The sequence below is a fragment of the Leptonychotes weddellii genome, chromosome 14 (assembly GCF_054177405.1).
Source record: "Leptonychotes weddellii isolate Sample4059 chromosome 14, ASM5417740v2, whole genome shotgun sequence".
NCBI lineage: Eukaryota > Metazoa > Chordata > Mammalia > Carnivora > Phocidae > Leptonychotes > Leptonychotes weddellii.
Genome location: NC_138382.1, coordinates 42,188,068 through 42,211,227, shown reverse-complemented (window position 1 = coordinate 42,211,227; position 23,160 = coordinate 42,188,068). Strand labels below are relative to the sequence as shown.

Below are 23,160 nucleotides of genomic sequence, written 5' to 3'. Positions count from 1 at the left end.
AGCCTGCTTCTCCCTCTGACCCTCTCCCTGCTTGTGTTCCCTCTCTCGCTGTCTCTCTGTCAAATAAATAAAAAAATCTTTAAATTGGAAAGGAACGAAATATACACATATTTGTCCTTATTTAACTATAAGACATAGTTGAATAAGTTGTAATATACAAAAAACCAGTTTATAAAACAATATTCATAATTCCATTTTGTAAAACAAAAAGTCTGGAGAATTATATAAAAAACAGTAACAATGGTTAACCTCATATAAAATAATGATATTATAGTTCATTTTTATGTTATCCTTTTCACAATTTGGTGTTTTCAGCATCATTACAATAAGTATATATTACATTCAAAATCACAAAAAAAGAAGACATTTTCATTTTTAAATTGAAATCATATATAATTCCGTCACAAGATAACCAAGTAAGTGTTAAGGATAACATCATTCAACAAGCATTCATATTATTACTCTATATGATTCTCCACGTCAGGTCTCCAAAATCCAATATAACATTATACACTCTGAGGAAAGAACAAAAGACTCCCTTCTTGGGGCATCTAGATGGCTCAGTCAGTTAAGCATCTGCCTTCGGGTCCTGGGATTGAGCCCCAGGTCGTCCAGCTCCCTGCTGCACCCTCTCCCTCTGCCCTCCCCCCTTGTGTTTTCTCTCGCGCTCTCTCTCTCTCTTTCAAATAAATAAAATCTTTGGGGGAAAAAAAGACTCCCTTCTTGTCAGTTCATACAACATGGATATGTTGGGAAGGTATGAGACCACCCAAAGCTGTTCCAAGTTATCCTTCTTTTGTTTATCTTCCATCCTTTCTTTCCTTTTTCCCCATTCTCTGCCAAAGAATAAAGTAGTAGATTAAATATGTACTAGACATTTTAGATAGTGATTATATATAACCATTGTTATTCATTTTGATTGTCTTTAATACTTAGCTGGTAGCCTCTAATCCTATCAGCTAACATAATTCTTAAGTGATTCTGAGAATTACTTGGTAATTACTGGGGGAAGCAGCAACAGTAAAACATTCCAAAGAATATGCTGGACACAGAAACACTGTTAACCACAAATTCAAAAGAAATGAGTTCAGGGTTATCCTGAGTGGTCTTTGGAAGAGAATGCTAAATCTCTTCCTAGGTAAAATTTACCAAATGAAAATACAGAGAAGTATAAATTAAAATTACACACATTTAAAAGAATGAATAGACATATGTATTTATATGAAAATATACTTAAAATATATTACTAAAGGCAATGGATAAAATACATAACAATGTATATAGTATTATGGTCATTTTAGAAAATATTAAAATCATACAATCTCATATGCATGGTGTTAGTGTTTGTAAAGGAACAGAAAAAAGTCTGGAAGGATACACATCACACTGTTGACAATAGTTATTCCTGGGGTAGGAAGGAACTCTGATACTTTTCCTTTGTATGTTTTACAGCAAGCATCAATATTTTAAAAACTACAAACATTAAATGGGTAAAGCACATGGCACAGAGTAGGTGGCCAATAAGTATCCAAATTCTTTCATAAATATTTCATTAGGAAGCATAAATTCTTACCAAAATAAAAATTTTTAATAGCTCAGTACCATATATGTGAAGACTTTAGAAAAATCATTTCAATATAAGTTGATGGTGTTGATAATACTACCTGAAACTCTAGAAAAATCTGTAAAGTTTAAGAAAACCTGACTTTACCAAAATTTTTCCCACCAAAAATTACTGTTCTTCTTATGAATTAAACACAGGACCAAGCATTATCTCTAGCTTGCAATTAGCCTACTGTATAAGCTTGACATACAAGGAGTTGAAACCATCTGTTGCAAGCATCAGAAAAATTATTATGAATATTTTGGCATATTAATTTCTTTTTATGTATGTATAAATGTATATTTTTATGTTCAATTGACACCACATTGCTTTTTACACTTAATACTGTATTATAGAGATATAGAATTTCCTCAAATACTCTCTGAAAGTAATTTTTAATGACTACTTAATAGCCTATTATAAGGATAGATATATCATAATTCATTTAAGATTTACCTGTTGTAAGGTAATTTAAGTTGCTCTCAAATTTTCACTATTATAATTCTAATGAAACTGTAATAATCATCTTTACAGGATATTATTCTACTTAGAATTATCAGTTTATAATGTTTATCCAACATTTTTTAATGTGGTATATGTTTCTCTTACTGATTTATGACACTCTCCATTTCACATTAAGCTACTAACATTTTCTAGTCTGTTTCCAGGCTGCTGTAGCAACCAAAATATTGTTTTACTTATTATTAATAATCTGTTTTTATATTAGAGTACTGTACTTTTCCTTATTTTTGCTTTTTTGTTTCAGATGAATTTTAGAATAGTTTGATATGATATCTCATGTAATTCTGATTGAACATAGGGTTCATAGCCTTACTATAGAAAGAGCTCTTACAAGTTAGTAAAGTTTGCTTTTTCATTTTAAGATTCTGAACCATATTTATGACATATATGTTGCAAATATTTTTTACTGATTTGTCATTTTGAACTTTTTATGGTGTTTTCAATTTTTTAAAATTCAAATATATAAATATATTGTACTTGGTGTTTCTGTTTTACAAAGGCCTAGTCCACACCAAGTTTATATGAAATACTTGCCTATATTTTCCTCTAGTATGTTGATGGTTTCATTTTTTAAATATAAAGTTGCTAAAACATCTAGAATTCTCTGTGGAGGGGTCGATTTTTAAATCGTTTACCCATTATTTGAATGCACTACTGAATGCTTTATGCTTTTCCAACTATTTTGAAATGTCACCTTAATCGTTATGTTCTTATGTATGTCTAATTTTGTTTCTTGTCTATTCCATTTCATTTGATGCAGGCACCAATAAACTATACCACTTATTGTACCTTTAAAATAAATTTGAGTATCAATATTAGCAGGCATCTTCTCTCAATAATGTCTTTCAGACATCCTCCCACATTTATACTTCTAGGTATTTTCCCCCAAAAAATCATGTATAATAATATGCTGACAGAATAAAGAAAGAACAAAGTAGAATTATTATAGACAGGCATTCCAACTTCTACCAGGACATACGCACAAGAATTCAATAGAATTGTTTGAAACTTACTCCAGTTGCCACTCGAATATTTCCTGAGGGGGGTCGTATTCCAGAAGGAGGTCTTCCAGGCAACCCAATTCCACCTCGTGAAACAGGGCGAGCTGCTGAAGGTTTGTGATTATTGGCCATTGTGCGTTCACTTTAACCACTATTTGGAAACAAGAAACAGTTCAATTCTCCTTTGGTATCTTCTAGAGCAAGACACTGGAAATCCACATAGCTTTCCTTCAGATATTTAATCCACAATAACTTTTCTTGCAAACTGCCATTCCAAGTACCACTACAAGGCTAAACCAGCTTCATTTTGTTCAAATTTGACATTGTTACATTTAGTATGGAACCATGAAATCATTTATTATACTATGCCTTCCTCAGTTCCCTATTTTCTTACCAAAATGCAAGTCCCTCTATCTGTCTTCAGCTCTTCCCATATTCTAGTAAAATTTCTCTTTTCTGACATATCCAGCACCTTTCTTCTCTCCCTACTTTTTCTCTCGGCTCTTGGTCTATGATTCATTCCCTGATAGTCTCAATCCTGTTATCAAATACTTCATTTTACTCTTTAACAGAATCCCATCTTGCCCCAAAAACACTTTCAATAGTAAAGGCTGTTTTAGTTTCTCAATCCACAAATCCAAAGCAAAGGGATTGTACAACATTCCCCTTGCTCCCCAGCGTCACTTTCAAAATACTATTCTTCCAAATCTTAAAAAAAAAAAAATGAACAAGATTCTCTGACGACCAGGGAATGCATGCAACCTTACTGCCTTGGATCTTTCCTGGTTGCTTTTATCTAGGGACCACCTAACCTCTCCACCCGTCTTCACTAAAGTCTTTTGTACCTAGTTCAGTCTATTTCAGTTCCACCAGTGTCCAGGATGACTTCCATGGGGATACTGGATTCAATACCTAACATTCTAGGTCACAGTTCCCTGACTTAAATTTCAGTTACTATTTCAACTCCATTTCAGTCATCCATAGCTGTGGGTGGACCTGGAGCTTGTCATCACCTGGAATTGCTTCACCTCAGTATCAACTGAAATATTTCATTCTCTGACCTTATCTCCATTCCTTATACCCGTCTCATCTTTATTCTCACTACATCCCTCTTTAAACCAGTTCCTTAATTCACTCATTCTTTCCCAGTTTATCAGCCCCCTCCAATTCCCCTCAGAATATATTATTTAAAGTTTGGCTGATAATTTAGAATAGAATTTTTCAGATTATGGGTCACGACCTATTAGTGGCTTGTGAAAACAATTTGGCAGGTTCTGATCAATATACTTTAAGCATGAAATAAAAAATATAAGAGTTCACTGCACAAAGGAAGGGTATTGTTTCCTTAAATTTTGTTTCAGTTATGTTTACATAAATTTACACCTTAGTGAAAAAATATTGCTAAAAAATGCTAACCATCATTTAAGTTTTCAGCAAGTCCTAATCACTATTCACAGATGACGAAACAAATATAAGAGTTTGAAGTATCACCAGAATTACCAAAATGTGACAGACATGAAGTGAGCAAATGCTGTTGGGAAAATGGCACTAGTAGACTTGCTTGATGCAGGTTTGCCACAGACCTTCAATTTGTAAAAAAACAAAACAAAAAAAACACAAAAAACCTCAGTATCTGTGAAGCTCAAGAAAAATGAGGTATGACTATTGACGAGCGCCTGGGTGGCTCAGTTGGTTGAGCGACTGCCTTCGGCTCGGGTCATGATCCCAGGGTCCTGGGATCGAGTCCCGCGTCGGGCTCCCGGCTCGGCGGGGAGCCTGCTTCTCCCTCTGACCCTCTCCTCTCTCATGCTGTTTCTCTCTCGCTCGCTCTCTAATAAATAAATAAATAAAATCTTTAAAAAAAAAAATGAGGTATGACTATTGTCAATGTAAAATTTAAGTCTATTACTCTAGCTTTCCTGATAACTTCAAGAAAATGTACAATATATAAAATTTCCACCTGATTGCCACTGCCTTGCTGTCTTGGAAAAAGCTTAGCATTAGATCAGTTCCAGAGTAAAATAAAAAGGGTCACTAGTAACAAACATGCCACTAACTCTGGGTCATTCACGCAAACATTCACATAATCTCCACCGTTTTTCACACAGAGAAGCAGCCTGACCTTTGGTTCCAGAAAAATGAGTGACACAAACTCTGACAGTTAACCAGCTATATAACCCCCACTGGATGTGTTTCCTCATCTGTAGGACCCAAGTGTGGCAATGAGCTGTACCTTAAAGAGCTGTTGTCAAGATTACAGAAACTACATATAAAATATCTGCCTCCTAATTATTGCTACCATTATCCTCCCTAAACCAGCCATTTTAACATATATGAAGAAGTGGAGAGCTGCTAATACGAGACAGAATCTGTTACTTTGAGTAAAATCCCTCAGCCCACAGTGAATTTTCTTTCTGAGGCTCTGCAATCCTTCTCTCTGGTCTCGCCTTGTCAGGTTTCCTCAGGAGACTGAGGAGGTCTCTTCACACGCTTTGCGGGACTGGAGTCGTACTTCCCTAGCCTGGCGACAGGCTGAGGAGAACAGCTAAGAAGGGAGAAGTTCGGATGTGTTTTCTTTGGAGCGGACCAGGTTCTCCAATGTGAGATAACCAGATCCCAAGGGACTGAGGGAGGGATAAATGAGACCCGGGATTTCTCACCTCCTCCGTCGCGTTAGGAGGGAAGTCGCAGCGGTCAGGGGAGCTCCAACTTCTTCACTAGGGCGCCACCCCGGCGGAACCCACCAGTCTTTCTCGGTACCGGTTAACTCACTCGCGACTCCTCGCTAGTCCACGCGCAGCTTTCCCGGACCCTCAGACCGAACCACTAGCGGCCCCGCGTGACTGCGTATCCCGGCAACGGGGGCGGGGCGGGGAGAGAGCCCTCGTCCTGATTGGCCAATCTTCGGCCTCTGCCCCCTGGTAACTACAAGCGAGGCGAGAGAAAACTGCTCTCGCGAGATTGGAGGGGTAATTTTTGTGGCCGAATTAACTCCGCGCTTTTCGGGAAGAAATAGAAAACGGCGACTTGGCTGAGAAAGAACGTTTTATTGGAAAACTTTAGTGTTCTTTATACTTACAGCAACCTGTCCGATTGTGTGCCCGACCTCAATTCACTCCTAGCGGGTTTTATTATATTGCTATGTCACCTCACACGGGCTATCATTTTTAATAAAAACTGTTTAAAGTTATTTGTGGTAGGCAGCCTTGTACAGTCTTTTTACTTCTTATTAGAGGTAGGTTTCCTTCCTGTTAGGACTGCACAACGTATACAACATTAAGTATAGATGCGTTTCTGGTACCATCTATTCCTCATTTGGTAGGAAGCTTCCTTTCAGAGTTCTTTTGATCCAAGTTTGTGAGGAAGGATGAATTAAATGGACAGTTGTCTTAAAATAACTATTTTAGTATCAGTATTTTTAAAAAACACAATGTAAGAACTACTTCATCTCAAATCCCACCTCTCTAGTAAAGTAGCGGTTTGTTTTCTTCCAGTCTTCCTATATAGTGTGATTGCAGCTATACTCATAACCTAAATATATATGGACTTTTAACGTTTTTTACATTATTTCCAACTTGCATACTTTATTTATATCCAGATTTATTTTCTAGTATGTCTGCCTTCAAGTAGTTTAAAATGAATCCAATAGAAAATGAAATAAAGTCATGTGGCTAACTTCTCACTTCAAGTTTGTAAAATATTTTTATGTAATTCTCCCATTTGAGCCCAACATATTTGTAGTGGTCATTTATTATTCTTTTGGTCACTGTAGTGAATGGTAGTAACATTTGCCACTCTAAAATATGCCACTTTTAGGGCGCCTGGGTGGCTCAGTCGTTAAGCGTCTGCCTTCAGCTCAGGTCATGATCCCAGGGTCCTGGGATCGAGTCCCACATCGGGCTCCCTGCTCGGCAGGAAGCCTGCTTCTCCCTCTCCCACTCCCCCTGCTTGTGTTCCTGCTCTCCTATCTCTCTCTCTCTGTCAAATAAATAAAACCTTTAAAAAAATAATAAAATAAAATAAAATATGCCACTTTCGTATAAGGATTATTTTGAGCTAAATGCAATTGGAAAGGAGATACAAGAAAAGCTACCATTCCCCTATTTGACTAAAAGCAGGAATAAATTTTCAAAGGTGTCCCTTCTTGCCTCTCCCTACCAGAAGGACAAATTTAGTCATGGGAGACTTTAGACCCTTTGTCAGCCTAGACTACACAGAGGAATCTACATAACAAACTTTACTAACTGGCCTTTATTTACCATTAGTTCCCCCATATATTTGCCTCTCCATAATTTGCTGCCTCTAAAGACTTTAGGTCCTTTTTTTTCTTCTGTAAATGCTGTTCCTTTGTTAAGATGTTATTTAAGCCCAGACTCTAGCCATCTCTTTGAGTACTCATCTCTGAGTTTCTCTTGTATATAGGACATATACATGTTAATAAATTTGTTTTTCTCTTGTTAATCTGTCTTTTGTTAACAGCGCCCCACGGAAAGCCTAGAAGGGTAGAAAGAAAAAAGATTATTTCCTTCCCTACAACCTCTGTCCAACTACTCCGTATACAGAATTGTCTGAGAGAAATTACTGACACGGAGATTTCCCCTTGAGTGCCTTCAGACACAAGGGAGGGGGGCCCAGCATTTGTCATCTGTATGCAAACGTCACAGTTGGGAGAAATGTCCTATACCTTAGAATTGCTTAACACATAAAGTATTTAAATTTTTTAGAGTACCAAGGACGCAACTTAAGGTTCACAGGATTTAAGGCAAACGATTGATTACAACTTGGTCCCTAGCTCTCTCGTTTTAACTAAAAAACAACGTTTAGCTTGTGAAAATCTCCGGAGACTGCAAAGTAGGTTTGGGGAAATCAGGGCTAAGCTGCCCTGACACAACGACCGAAGCAATCTTTTTCAACCACAAGAGAGCGCGCAGCCCGTCGGATCAAGATTTAAAAATATCCGGATTCGGCGCCCCGGAGTCTCGGGTCCCACTGGCGCATGGCATTGTGGGATTTGTAGTCCAGGGCCACATCTTGTACTACAATAAGCAGTTCAGCCAGGACTCGGAGAGGACTCGGGCTCGGAAAGGATCTGGACTGGGGCGATCGGGCGAAACGGCCGGACGTTAGCTCTCCCTTGGCTGGCGGTCCGAGGCGCGGGACGGAAGCGAGCTTCATCTCGGCGTCGGCCTCAGCAGCCGGGACGCACACGCTTTGCGTCATGGCGGGCTGAGACAGATGATGAATTCCGGTGTGCAAGTCAGGGTTGCTGTGTCACTCGGCCCGTTCGGCGCTCCCCTTCCCCGTCGCCCTTCCGCACCGGCTCTCGGGCTCTTCCGGTCTTCAGCGGCCCCTCACCTGCAGGCCCCTCGGCCTCCGCGTCCCGGCGCACCCCCGGCCTTCCCTGCGGACTGATCTCGCGCGGTGCCTGGGCCCCGGGCGCCGGAGAGACGAGGGCCATGGCGAGCGGTGCCGCCAGGTACCGGCTGAGCTGCTCCCTCCCGGGCCACGAGCTGGACGTGCGGGGCCTGGTATGCAGCCTTTATCCGCCGGGGGCCTTTGTGTCCGTGTCCAGAGACCGCACGACCCGCCTCTGGGTCCCAGACAGGTGAGCTCTGCGAGTCCGGGGGCTCCCACCACCCACCCCCGCCTGTGTTGCAAGCTTCCTACTGCTGATGGGAAGAGAGGGACTCTTCCCTGCTGTTAACCTTGCACTCTTCCCGGCCTTGACTCCAGTCCGCGCTCCCTCCCAGTTCTGAGAGTACTAGTACTCTGGGCGCACAGTGTACGAAACCTGTGAGATTCAGGTGGAAAGAGCGCCGCTTTCGGGAAACAGAGATGTACATTCTTGTCCTAACTTGACCACTGACGGATGGGTGACCTTGGACGAACCTCTTATCTTTTGGGCGATGATTTCCCATGTTTCTTTTAGATTTGAAAATTTACTGATGCTAGGTGCACCCCCCTAAATGAAACATTGTGAGACATCTCACATGTAACTGAAGTGAAGCCTCTTCTTTCTCTAGAATTTGCTCTGTAGTGTTCCCTCAAATTTAATTTTTGAGAACCTTAGTTCTCAAAAATTGCGTGGCAGAAAGTTGCATTGGCTCCTGTCCTCATTGTCCAAATGAGAGTTTCTTAGTCTGGGGTCTGTAGTGGGCCTAGATGGAGGAGTCTCCCATTAGTATAGGTTTCACTCAGAGTTTGGGTAACCATGCATAAAATCAGATGATAACTTGGTTAAGTGCCTCCTATTTGTTTACAGTCCTGAAGAAGAATAAGACAACAGACAAGTTCCCTGTTTTTATGGAGCTTTCTTATAATCTGGGAGGGAAGGCAGATCAGAAAAAAAGTAAAATAATTGTTCATAGGCATGTGTACTATGAAAAAAGCAAATATAAATATAGAATTGAGTGGAGGGATGTTAAAGAAGGAAGTCCCTCCGAGGAGGGTTTCGGTTTTGTTTTGTTTTTTAAAGATGACACCAAGATGGACCTGGTCTTGGGAGCAAGGAATGAGGAGGGATGAATTCAGAGGGCCCTGTAGACAGTAGGAGGATCAAGCACAGAGACCCTGGATTAAGAAAGTGGCAAGTCCCTTTGTGCAGGAGGGAATGAGCTGTGAGGTGAGGGCAGGAGCCAGAGGTTGGCTGGAACCAGATGCTATGGTATGAGTGCTGTGAGAAAGAGTAAGCAGAAGCCTTCAGTGAGTTTCATGCAGGGAGCAGCATGATTTGATTGACCTGTTGAGAAGTTGTGCTAGCTGCTGGTGGAGATTGGATTGCAAAGGGATAAATGTGGAAATCTGTTTGGAGGCTTTTGCTGTAGTGCAGCCAATACATGATGATAAACAGACTAGAAATATTGTAGAGCAACCTCCTATATTGAATTGGATGAGATGATCTCTAAAGGTCTCTTTTAACTCTAAGATTCTGTGATATTCCAAATCACTTAGTAACACTAATACATAACTTTTTGTGTATTTGAGTGTAATTATTGATTAAGCTTATATCCTTGAAATTGAGTTAAGAGAAGCATATACCCCGGGCCGCCTGGGTGGCTCAGTCGTTAAGCGTCTGCCTTTGGCTCAGGTCATGATCCCAGGGTCCTGGGATCGAGGCCCACATCAGGCTCCCTCCTCGGCCGGAAGCCTGCTCCTCTCTCTCCCACTCCCCCTGCTTGTGTTCCTGCTCTCGCTGTCTCTCTCTGTCAAATAAATAAATTAAATCTTTAAAAAAAAAAAAAAGAGAGAAGTATATACCCAGTAGGGTATAAATATTGCAGTAAGGAGTATCTAAAGGATGCCTGCTGTTATAGTTGAGTCCTGTCATTAAACTTCACACATTTTGTAGGACTCTGCTAGATTGACAAGAGCTTAACTCACTGGAGCATTTGCATTTTTCAGGAACTTCAGGAATTTGAGGCTGAAATCATCTATTTGAAAAGTGGAGTGTTTTTTTTTTTTAACTCATGTTTTTGATTTTGTTTTCAAAACCATCCGTGAATTTATTCAGCTAACGCTGATGGAGAGCCACCATTGTGCCAGGCACAGGAGTAGGTAGTGGGTGATTAGTGAGATAAGATTGTTTTATCTCTCATTTCCAACTACTCAGAGTAGGGCATCTCATAGTCACTGGGTGATGAGTCTTTTCTACATCCATATAAAAAGTGTCCTCAAGGCTGACATCCTGACAATTTCTATTTCATGGTATGTTAATGAAGTGCTATAAGAGTTTGCGGCCAAATAATAAATGAAAATTGTTTTCCCATGTACATTGTTGATAGAGTTCTGAATCAGGGTAGTTAGTGTACAATTGGATTGGGAATGATGGGGGAATTTAATTTAGTTTTAGGGAAGCAAAATAATTCTATTCCAGGATGCACTAAACTAGATACTGTGTCTTTTGCAAAAGCCCACTGAAAATCCAGAAACTCTCTGGGTCTTCAGAAGACGCTTCAGAATGGAGACATTATTTTTTGGTTGTACATTGAACTGAACCAGTCAACATGCCATTGTTTCAGACTGCTTCAGGCCTCTCTTATTATAAGCCCACTTCAAATTAAACTGGATTTCTCAAGTCTGTTACCAACTATTGTGTGCCTTTTGAAAACTACCCATATTTGAGGGGCACCTGGATGGCTCAGATGGTTAAGCATCTGCCTTTGGCTCAGGTCATGATAGCCCCACATCAGGCTCCCTGCTCAGCGGGGAGCCCACTTCTCCCTCTCCCTCTACTGTTCCCCCTGCTTGTGCTCTCTCGCTCTGTCAAATAAATAAAATCTTTAAAAAAAGAAAGAAATAAAACTACCCATATTTGAAAGATGCAACTTCAGATTTAAGGTTGTGTTTTAAATCTTCCCTGACCATACTGAGGTTGAAATGACTTCTTCTTCATGTAAACACTCAGCATTTTGGGTCCTAAGTCCAGTGGTTCCATGGGGTTTGTTGAGAAATAGGAACCATTCTCTTCCCAACCCCCAGTTTCCTTTTTTTGGAGGAAAATTTTTATCTTTTAACTGCTTATTTTTTGTATTTTACTTCCACATCTATGCATAAAGTGCTTTATTGCTATTTTTATTTTTAAAATATTTTAGGCATTTTCTATTCCTACTACGGAGTATTAGACTTTAGCTCTCTTTCTACGCCCTTCTAACCCCCATCACATATGCATCTTTTCTATGCTCTGACCCTAATAGTTTACCTTAATTTAGACAAAATCAGTATTTTATGACTGCATAAAGTCTATTTACACTGGAGCTGTGGAATAAACTATGATAATTTTTCCTCAACCATTTTATGATCTCTCTGTAGCTAGTAAGTGCCCTGCTTTGGGTTTTCATTTGCTTCATTTTCTATGCATTTGTCACTAATTCAACTTCATATTCTTTGCTAGTTGTCTAAATCTCTTCTCAAGACCTTTAGACACCCTGGATATTTTGTAGTTTCATCTTCCTGGCAATGAAACTTTCTGACCTTGGTCTGTCTACCCCTGGTGCACAACAAATCCTGAAATCTCCCTTCATTGTGCTCTCCATAGTTCCCTCTTTTGGGCTTCTTGTATTGGATTTCTGTTATCTGTATCCTTTTACTTTCTTAGTTTTCTTTCTTGATGCTTTATTGGGGCATATTCTTCAGGAGCTTCCAGAAATACAGTGCACTGATAATAAATGTATTAAGACCTTGCAGGTCTAAGAATGATTTTATTCTGTCTTCCTACTTGAATAATAATTTAAATGTTTGTACTGTTCTAATTCCCAAATAATTTTCCTTCAGAATTAAGGAGCCATTGCTCCATTGTATTCTAGCCTCTAGTGTTATATTTGAGTAGTCTGAAGCCAATCTGATTCTTGAGCTATTATTTTTTTTTCTCTCTGGAAAGCAGCGTATATTCATGCATTGTTCAGGGCCATTAGTGGGCCCTTTAATGTGAAAACTCATGTCTGTAAGTTCTGGGACATTTTCTTAAATCAGTTCTTAGATTTCTTCCTCTTGATTTTCTCTGTCCTATTTTTCGGAACTTTTAATTCAGATATTGAACTTGTTTCTGAATTCTCTCTCTCTCTACTGTATTATTTCAGAAATTGCCTTGACTTTTTGTGAAATTATCTTCTTGTTCCATGGTTGCAATATCTTCTAGCTCTAAGAATAATAGTGATGATTTTTTTTTTTAAGTTATTCTTAGTGTTCTGTTTCCTTCAAATTGGTTTTTTCCCCATGCCTGTTTATTTTGATCACTATATTTCATGGTGGAGAGAGCTTTCCCAGATGTCTGGTAATCCTTATTTTGTGCTCATTGTTAAGAGTGGAGCACTAAAAAGCTCCTGGGAGGGTCTGCTCACAGTTGGGGCTTGCTGGCTGGGTTATCTGGCTGGACCATTTCACTGGACTGATCTCCTGCCTGGAGGATCATTGCCCTTGTGAATGTACACTTTCCTCATACCCCAAGACTCAACTATGCCTTGTGTCCTTATAGTCAAAGATTTTCAGCTTTTCTAAAGAAGAAAAGTTCAGACTTTTCCTCGGTGCAAGAAGGGCAGTTGTCTGGCTGGGGTATGTAGCTGCCTTTTTTTTCTTTTTTTCCCCCCTTAACACTGGTATTAAGTATTTTTTTCATCAGTTCAAGAAATATTTAATGCTGGGGCGCTTGGGTGGCTCAGTCGTTAAGCGTCTGCCTTCAGCTCAGGTCATGATCCCAAGGTCCTGGAATCGAGCCCCGCATCGGGCTCCCTCCTCCACAAGAGGCCTGCTTCTCCCTCTCCCACTCCCCCTGCTTGTGTTCCCTCTCTCGCTATCTCTCTCTCTGTCAAATTAATAAATAAAATCTTAAAAAAAAGAAATATTTAATGCTTACCAAATATAACATTGTGTTAGGAACTTGGGGAGATATAAAGAAGACTAGATCTGGATTTTGCCTTTCAGAGCTTCATAGATGACTAAAAAAGATGCACATAAACATCTATACTGGGGAGTGCTAAGAGTCACAAGTAAGTAGATTTAGTGGTTTATATAAAATAGATTTGTAAACATGTCCTATCTTTTGGATTTCTTTAGGCCTGTTGATAAAATGCTTTCTAACATTTTAAAAAAATAAAGTGGATAAGTTAAAAATAGCTACTACCAAATAACTTCCTTTGAAGATTTTTTTCTTATGATTCAGCTTCCAACTGATTCTGAAGATTTTCAGTAGTCTTTTTGTCCCTATTTCTAGATTGTGCTGCTAATATTCTTGAGCTTTTTGGGGATTCATTGGTAGATTGGTCCTCTACTTTGTCTAATGCCTGCTTAGAACTCAATTTTCTCAGGTCTCCTATAGCCTTTATTATTTTTCAACCCAGCTTTCAGTATTCAAAACTGTATTCCTGTTTCTTTTTCTTCTCATTCCCCCTGGCCTTGTGAGTTTATGCTTTTCTTTGAAATGTGTGTGTATTTGTGTTTATCTGGGAGTCTTTTATATGTAGTTGTCTTGTTCCCTTCCACTACACTGTAAACTTTTTGATTTAGCTTGAGTCAGGGATATAATTCTTTATATTACTCTTAGCAGCTAACTTACTGCCTTCCACATAGTATATTGTAATCTGTTGTTTGACTTGTTAGGTAAGGCATTGATGCTGAGTGACTGATGAATAAAACAAATTGATAATCTCTCTTCCTCCCTCCCTCCCTTCCTTCCTTTCTTCCTTTTTTTTAAAAAGATTTTATTTATTTATTTATTTATTTATTTATTTATTTATTTATTTATTTATTAAAGAGGGAGAAAGAGAGACAGCACAGCAGGGGGAGTGGCAGGCGGAGCAGGCAGAGGGAGAAGCAGGCTCCCTGCCAAGCAAGGAGCCCGATGCGGGACTTGATCCCAGGACCCTGGGATCATGACCTGAGCCGAAGGCAGACACTTAACTGACTGAGCCACCCACGCGTCCCCCTTCCTTCCTTTCAAGTAGGCTCCATGCCCAGCGTGAACTTGAACTCATGACGCTGAGATCAAGACCTGAGCTGAGATCTAGAGTAGGACTCTTAACCAACTGAGCCACCCAGGCGCCCCAGAAGTTGATAATCTTTCTAATCCTAAAATAGGTATTAATACCCTAGAGCAGTCATTTTTTATATCCCTATATTCCCGTAGTTTGCATATTGAAAATGATTGATAGTCTAGCTATTTTATACATACTACACTAATGGGTACTAAGTTAACGTTTCATAGTGTGAAAATATCCGCAATGTGTTTAAGGCTTATTGATTGTAGATTCCATTATCCTAATTGCATGAACGTTTCACTTCACTAGGGATTTCTGAGGGTAACAGTCATGGATGAATGGAAATAAAGATGGAATATGAGAAAAAGCCACTTATGATACTCGTTTCCCTCCCTTTCCTTCCTTATTCTTTCTGTTAATTAACATACTTTTCTCAATGAAAGAAAAGAAAACAAGTACTTTGACAATTCATCTCATGTCCTATGCTAAATCAGGGGACGAATGTATATCTTATTAATTACCATGTCTTTCTAGTCCTAACAGGGGCTTTACAGAAATGCACTGTATGAGTGGCCACTCCAATTTTGTATCTTGTGTATGCATAATACCTTCAAGTGACATGTACCCTCATGGACTAATTGCCACTGGAGGAAATGACCACAATATTTGCATTTTCTCACTGGAAAGTCCAGCACCACTTTATATACTGAAAGGTCATAAGAATACTGGTGAGTATAATGCTTTGGTTTTTTTCTATTTGAAGAAGTTTCATCCTGTTGAAGGTAAAATACATATATGCATTCCATACTATTTATTATGTTTGTTTTACCTGTGGATATGGCTTGGTAGTGAAAACCTTTTTGGATCATCATCATTCTGTAAATTCTTTGTTACAGATTTATTGTTGTCATCAGTAAAGGTTGACATGCTTATATATGTAAAAAATAAAGTGTTTAGTTGTAAAAGGAAGAAGCTATATAATTTTAATATACTTTGTGGTTTTGGTTTTTCAACTATTTTGTGCAAGGAATTAATATGCTCAGGAAGACTAAAAGTATATCTTTATCTTTTGGTTGTTATATCTGTATTTATGCAGCAAATTGAAGACCGAGAACAAATGTGTTTAGGGCCTTGGTATCATAACTGAAGAGTATTTAATACTTTTGAATATTGTTTTCTGTGATTTGTGTATGTTTCTGATTGTCTCATGTTCCTGGATTTGTGTGTGGCTTAACAGCTCTTTGTTATAAAACAATATGCTTATTAATCAGTGCAGTATGTGTACTTATTTTTTGTAACAAATATGATCTGTAAGCAAGTAGGATGGCCCATCAACACTTTAAACTTAATTCCCTTAAAAAATTTTTAAGATGTTTTGTGTGTGTATATGTGAAATCTTTAATACAGAGTGATACAGACTTTTTAAACTTTATTAAGGAAGTCTTGAAATGTATGTAAGAATAGAAACACATTTTATAACGAGTTATATGTAAAAGAGAATAATGCTCTTTTCCACCCGTGTATTTACATAGTGTTATATGTATTGTCAACACATGGCCTATCTTGTTTTCATCTACCCCCTCTTCCACAACATTATTTTAAAGGAAATTTCCAATATACTATTTCATTTGTAAATACTTTAATATGTAGCTCTAAAATAGGGTTTGGAAAACTTTTTCTGTAAAGGGCCAGGTAGTAAATATTTTAGACTTTGCAGGCCATATGGTCACTTTTACAACTTTTCAACTCTGCCATTGTGTACAAAAGCAGCCATTGACAATAAATAAATGAATGAGCATGTCTGTATTTCAATAAACCTCTGTTTATGGACACTGAAATTTGAATGTCATGATTTTCACGTATCAGGAAATATCTTTCAATTTTTTTCTCTCAATCACTTAAAAATGTAAAAACCATTCCTAGTTTGTACACTGTACAAAAACAGGTGCTCCACAGGCATAGTTTGTTGATCCATCTAAAAGATACAAATTACCTTTTTTCAAAGTAATCATTATGCCTAAAATGAAACCTAATTTCTTATTATCAAGTATCCCGTGAAGGCTCAAATTACACTCAGTTGTCTCATAAAAGTTTTTTTTACAGTGTGTTTGAACTGTGACCCAACTAAGGTCCACATGTCTTTTAATCTATGGGTTTCTTTCCCCTTTTTGCCCCTCTGTGTTTGAAACCAGCTTATTTATCCTGTAGGATTTCCTACAATCTGAACTTTGCTTATTAAAGCCTTATTGTTTCCTTTTACATGTTCCTCAATCCCCTGTGTGTCTTATAAGCTATTAGATCTAGAAGCTTAATCAGATTCAGATTCAAGTTCTTGGCAAATACACATTATAGGTAGTATTGTGCACTTTCTGTTGTAGCACATTAAGAGGCACTTAATATCTCTGTGATGTTAAGATTAATTAGTAGGTTCAAGTGTTGTATCATTCATTCATTTTAAATTCCCATCAGTCTTTTATGTAATGGTTTTTAGCATGTATTTTTTTTTTTTTAAAGATTTTATTTATTTGAGACAGAGAGAATGAGAGACAGAGAGCATGAGAGCGAGGAGGGTCAGAGGGAGAAGCAGACTCCCTGCCGAGCAGGGAGCCCGATGCAGGACTCGATCCTGGGACTCCAGGATCATGACCTGAGCCGAAGGCAGTCGCTTAACCAACTGAGCCACCCAGGCGCCCGGTTTTTAGCATGTATTGATGATCACACACAGATCTAGTATTTCATTAAAATTTGCAAGATCATTGTACTTTAATTCTACCATTATTTTTGCATTTAATAGCTAGCATTTTTTTAATATAGAATTTTGTCATATCAATTCTTTGGTTACATGGGAGACTTATACAGGGAAGGCCGGATAAATGCTCTTTTACTGAGTTTCAGAATGAGTAGGTTTCCTAACATCTTTTTTTTTTTTCTTTTTCATTCTCAAATTGTCCCATATTTGGCCTTTGGATACCTCTTTAGATTGGCCCCTGTGGGCTTTTGATAAGACCTTTAGCAGTCTTCCTTGCTTTTGGTACTACAGAATGTTCCAGGTTCACTTTATGCATTTATGCTTCTAGACCTGAAATCAGCTGTTACGCCAAGAAGCCCTGTGGTTTTTGCTTTTGTTTTTTCAGTTGGCAGTAATAACTAGAAACCTCAGTTTGGGCTGGAATGCTGCTCAACAGGAGTTTTTTAAACCTAATCTTGTTTTATAATTCTATAAAACATATATAGTTTCAAAGGAAAAACAACAAAGTATATTCAAGGAAGTCTAGATTTAGTCTGTATTGCCTTCTTGCACTATTCCTTTCCTTATATTTTTTAACTTTGTTAGCAGATATATATGTATATTTATATTGTCCCTTTATATGTAAAAGATAGATAACATACTATATGAAATTTTCTGCCCTTCCTCTTTTTGCTTGATAATATTACCACCTTGGAGATCTCTTTATTATACTATATAGAAATCTTCTTCATTCGTTTTTACAGTGGCATTTTTATTCACTGTTTAGCTAGCTGTACTGTGGTGATTCTAGCTTATTCAACCAGTCCCCTATTGATGGACATCTGAGTTTTCAATCTTTTGCTAGTACAGTTAGTGCCATGATCAGTCGCTCTGTATATATGTCATTTCCTTCTTTTGGAAGTGTCACATAGGTATAATATCCATTTCTGGATCAAAAGGTAAGTGCACATGTAGTTTTGTTAGGTATTGCAGAATCCCTTCGTTAGATGTTGTAACTTTTTTTGCATTTCCAGCAACATCATATGAGTCCCCATTTCCCTTACTGATAGAGTATGTTGTCAGATTTTTGGATTGTTGCCAAAATGATAAGTGAAAAGTGAAATTTGCATCTCTCTGTTCATGGAGGGGGGCATCTTCATATATGGAAGGGATTTTTACCCTTCTTTTTCCTGTGAACTATATTAAAAACTCTTGCCCATTTAATACAGGGTTACTGACCGTATTTGAAGCCCTTAATTAGAGTTATTAAGCCTTTGATACAATTACAAATTTTTTCCCAGTTTGTTATCTTTTTTACCCTGCACATTTTTTGTAATGCAAAAGTCAATTTTTATGTAATCATTTTGTCTTGATCTTTTAAAGTATTATAAGATCTCATAGAAATCTCTACAATAAAAAATACTGCTTCAGTTTTGTAGGGTATTTTTTCCTGCCTGATTTATTTCTGCTTTATCATAAGGTAATCTTTTGTTATTTTGTTAATTTGCTTGATGGTTTAGAAGCCAAATGTTACTTGCTTTTTTTTTTTCCTTTTTTGACACCCCATAGCATGCTAGTGAGTATAGCTGAAGAAATTAATGATTGACATTCTTATGTCATTTTTTGGTCAGTTTTCTAGCCCAAATTTTATTTTCTAAATAGTAAAGTAGTACTAACCTTTAGTTGATATTATATGTATAACACTTCCCAGTTACATTATAAGTTGTGATTCTAAGTAATACGTTGCATTATATGATATCTTAAGGCTTTTCTCCCCTACCTATTCAAAGCTGAATGCTCCCTATATTTATTGAAAGAGATTTATCTTGTTATTCGTTCTTTCTGCCTGATCTTGAAAGAAATTTTAAGAAACTTTCTGAGCTCTCTAATGTTTCTCTTGAATTACATGTTACATTGATCTTGGAGAGAATATAAAGAACATTCCCGATTACAGCTATCAAGATCGGTAGCTAATTCTTCTTATGAAAGAACCTCCTGTTCCCACAGATTTAAAAACTGAAACTTATTTTGTAAATTCAGCTTGATTCACTATTATCCATTAGGAAATATATGGTATAAGTTTTTGGAAGTAAATTATTATTATCTGAGAAATAAGTTTATCCAAAAGAAAAAAGTTTTTAAAAATTAACCATTTCCTGGTAACTTATGGTTTTCTGTTTTTAGACTGGTTCATGAATAATGTATTAATATAAAATAAAATGGTTAAATTTACTACTCTTCTGGACATTTGAGTTTAAAGAACAACTGATGATGCATAAGCTTTTAAGTTGATTTTTTAAAAATTTTTAATTACTTAAAAAGCAACTTTTCACATAAATGGAAAATTTTACTTTGATTTCAGTATTCAAATACAGTAATCATTTTTATGGGTACAGTAATTTGTTTCGGTCTTTGTCCCTATGACTAAGCATGGGTGATACTTTACAGACACACAGAAGATATTTTCTGTTCCAATAACCAGGTCTATTTCCTGACTAATTTATTTTTCATTTTAAAGATTAAAATCATTTCATTTCTCTGAACTTTAGTTTCCTCATCTGTTAAATGGGAATGATAGCACTTAGTTCCTGGGGTTCTTGTGGAATGTAATGTACTTTTATGGTGTCTGGCACATGGTAAGGACTCTATATCTTTTAGTATCACTAAGCAAAGGTTAGCCCAACACCAGCACCTGTTTACAACTTCATATTTTACATACAAATACTATTTTCCTTTTGTCCTACTTGCTTTACTACTTGTTTTTAATTTTATTATATTGTATATGTTTATGAAAGTCATTTAAAATTTTTCTGGAGCAGAGTAGATAATAAAATTTGGGGAATGTCTATTTAAATGTAATCAATGCATATATAGTTCCTAAATTATATTCCTATCCAGGTAAATTGTTTTTTCCTAAAGATAGTGACCCCTTTTTTTCATTTCCGTGTTTTTCTGTATAACTGTAACTGATATTTTACAAGGGTTGCAGGAAGTTTCCTAAATGCCTATAACATGTTTCAAATAGTCTAACACATAATGAGTCAGAATAGGCTAAGATACGGTATAGTAACAAACACTTCCCTGATCTCAGTGTCATCACACAAGAGTATTTCTCACTCACCGTACATATTCATCATGGATTAAGGAGGGGAATCTGCTCTTGGAGCTTCTCAGGGACCCAGGCTGGTGGGGGCTTTCTCTTTCTATGTGCTTCAGGAGTTTGGTGTAGCAGTGAAAGGGCAATGTGATTAATAATGCATTGACTCTTAAAAGCATATACCTGAAAGTGTCAGCCACCATTCATACTGTTAACTAATGTGTGCATCATTGGCTGTGCCTGACATCATGCACAGAAAGGGCAGGGCACCACAGTCTGCCTCTGGTTATCAGTTATTCAGCTTGCTCTCGCTTGTGTAGGCAGAACATACCCACCTCTTTCTCAGTGTCAGACAACAGCCCTGGATTCCCCTTTGCCAATATATTTCCTAGAAAAAATTCTCATATTTTTGTCATTTTTAACTTAACTTTTGTAGCTTCTTAAGAAAGCTGTGACAGAGGGGCTAAATATATTTGTATATTACAAAATGGCTTTATTCTATCCTTACATTTGGTTGTTAATTTTGCTAGATGTAAAATCCTGTGTTAAAACCATTTAATCTTAGAATTTTGAAGGCATTGCTCTATTGGCCTTTAGTGTATGGTGTTAAATGAAAAGTTTGATGCTGTTCTGATTTCCCATCTTCTCTGTGAGACACACTTCTAGTCCCCTTGTAAGCTTTTAGGATCGTCTGTATTTCTGATGTTATAGATTTTCACAGTGCATTTCTGTCTCTGAAAGTGCCTTTCATTTGGCACCTTTGTGGGGTCATTGAATCTAGACATTCATGTCCTTCACTTTTGAGAATCTTTCTTGTATTACTTCTTTGTCCTCTCTGCTCTGTCCTCTGTTATCTCTTTCTGGAATCCCTATCGTTGGATATTGAACATTCTGAAATTATTTTCTGACTTTTTAAACTTTTTCTTTTTTTGTGTCTTTGTCTTTTTAGTCTAATTCTCTGGAGAGACTTTTTTTTTTCTAGAGCCATTTAGTTTTGGTTTGGTTCTTCTACTTTTAGCTTTTATTTTTCTTGTTCTGTCACTAGTTTTTCTTATATAATGTCTTACCTATTTGCAAATATTATAGTATTCGTTTTTTGTTGTTTTTTATGTGTTCTTACTTCCTTTTTTTTTTTTTTAAGATTTATTTATTAGAGAGGGAGTGCAGGGGAGGAGGGAGTTGCAGGTGGAGAGAGTCTTAAGCAGACTCTACACTGAGTGCGGGGCTTGATCTCATGACCCCAATATCACGACCTGAGCCAAAACCAAGAGTCGGATGCTTTGACTAACTGCGCCACCCAGGCGCGCACTTTTTTTTTTTCTTCCTGAAGTTGGATTTGTCTCTTTTGGATTGCCCAGCCCTTTCCCCCTTATTTTTGTGTTTCTTTGTTTGGATTTTTCTCTTTCATGTTGGACAGTTTAATTAAATGGTTGTTGATATTAAATTGGCTGCTCATATTTAAGAATAAGGTATAAAGAAGTAAACTGAAAACTTTTTAGCTTGTATAGATAGAGCTTGGTGATTAGTGGGCTTCATTAGAAGGCAAACTGGTGGTGGTCTGACCTTTAGGTTGGGATACCCTCTCACATGTCCTTATCTGAAGTTCTTTAGCATTATTCAGTCTTCCAGAGCAGAATTCTCCTGTCTCTTGCCTGGGTGGAGGGGAATATGTGCCTGGTTGCTGGTACTGTGGAAGAAGGGGATGTAGATTTTCCATTTATTTCCCTTGTGCTTCATGGGGCTTCTTATTCCAGACCTTTATTTTGCTCAGTTACCTGAATGTGCAAACTGTGCCTCAGTTCCTCCAGAGAATAAACCTCCAGTTTCCTGCAGTGGGGGAGGATGTGCTTTCCTGACACTGTAGGCTGAAAAGAGAGATCTAGCATTTCAAGTCCTCTGCTTAGCACCATTCTCCTTCGAACCTAGTAGCTGTTTATTGAGTCTCATGAGAGTTCCCTGGGGGGAGTCACTCGTTTCTAATCTCTCTCTGTGGGTGTTTAAATTATAATCTCCTCCATTTTGTTAAATCTGTTGTGTTCTGTTTTCTTTGTCCTTGTAAATTAATAACACTGATAGCTTTACTGTGAACAATCTGCCAAATTTTTTTGAAAGATTTATTTATCTGAGAGAGAGAGCGAGCAAGCGAGCTAGCAAGCGAATGACTGGGGGGAGGGGCAGAGGGAGAGAATCTCCAGCAGACTCCCCACTGAGTGTGGAGCTTGACACAGGGCCTAATCCCAGGACCCTGAGATCATGACTTGAGCCGAAATAGAGTCAGATGCTCAACCGACTGAGCAATCCAGGCGCCCCAACAATCTGCCGTTTTTAATCAGAACTCTTTTTTGTTTGTTTTTTTTTTAGATAATTTTTCACGTTTAATTTTTAGCTTGTATAATTTTGTTAAGATAATAAGACATTTAATTACCTGTTTCCATTGCTGTTGAATATTTAGCTGGGCTCCAGTGTTTTGTTTTTTTGTCATTTTAATTTAATATTTTTATAAACAGCATTTCAAAATCATTTGCATTATCTTTCTATGTAGTTTTTTTTTTTTTTTAAGATTTTATTTATTTATTTGAGACAGAGAGAATGAGAGAGAGAGAGCACATGAGAGGGGGGAGGGTCAGAGGCAGAAGCAGGCTCCCTGCCGAGCAGGGAGCCCGATGCGGGACTCGATCCAGGGACTCCAGGATCATGACCTGAGCCGAAGGCAGTCGCTTAACCAACTGAGCCACCCAGGC

General features: G+C 37.8%; 2 protein-coding genes across 5 annotated transcripts in view; one reads left to right on the top strand and one right to left on the bottom strand.

Moving 5' to 3' along the window:
• Positions 1 to 5,979, bottom strand: part of IFT74 (intraflagellar transport 74) — an 89,231-nt gene extending 83,252 nt beyond the window's left edge. The window contains exons 1-2 of one of the 2 annotated variants that reach the window (XR_014140011.1): positions 5,787 to 5,979; positions 3,139 to 3,277 (exon numbers count right to left, since the gene is read on the bottom strand). Coding sequence is in view for 1 of the 2 variants with exons in the window: in XM_081803045.1 (XP_081659171.1) it covers positions 3,139 to 3,258 (120 nt within the window). In the remaining variant the exon portion in view is untranslated. The remainder of the gene's footprint in view (positions 1 to 3,138; positions 3,278 to 5,786) is intronic. The other variant, XM_081803045.1, reaches the window with a different exon arrangement.
• A 2,175-nt stretch (positions 5,980 to 8,154) lies between these two features.
• PLAA (phospholipase A2 activating protein) overlaps positions 8,155 to 23,160 on the top strand; it is a 38,622-nt gene continuing 23,616 nt past the window's right edge. Inside the window, exons 1-3 of one of the 3 annotated variants that reach the window (XM_081803044.1) lie at positions 8,592 to 8,731; positions 13,543 to 13,607; positions 15,129 to 15,322. In XM_081803044.1, coding sequence (XP_081659170.1) covers positions 15,151 to 15,322 — 172 coding nt within the window. In that variant the 5' untranslated portion in view covers positions 8,592 to 8,731; positions 13,543 to 13,607; positions 15,129 to 15,150. Of the gene's footprint in view, positions 8,732 to 13,542; positions 13,608 to 15,128; positions 15,323 to 23,160 lie in introns of all 3 variants that reach the window. The other 2 variants (XM_081803043.1, XM_081803042.1) reach the window with 2 other exon arrangements.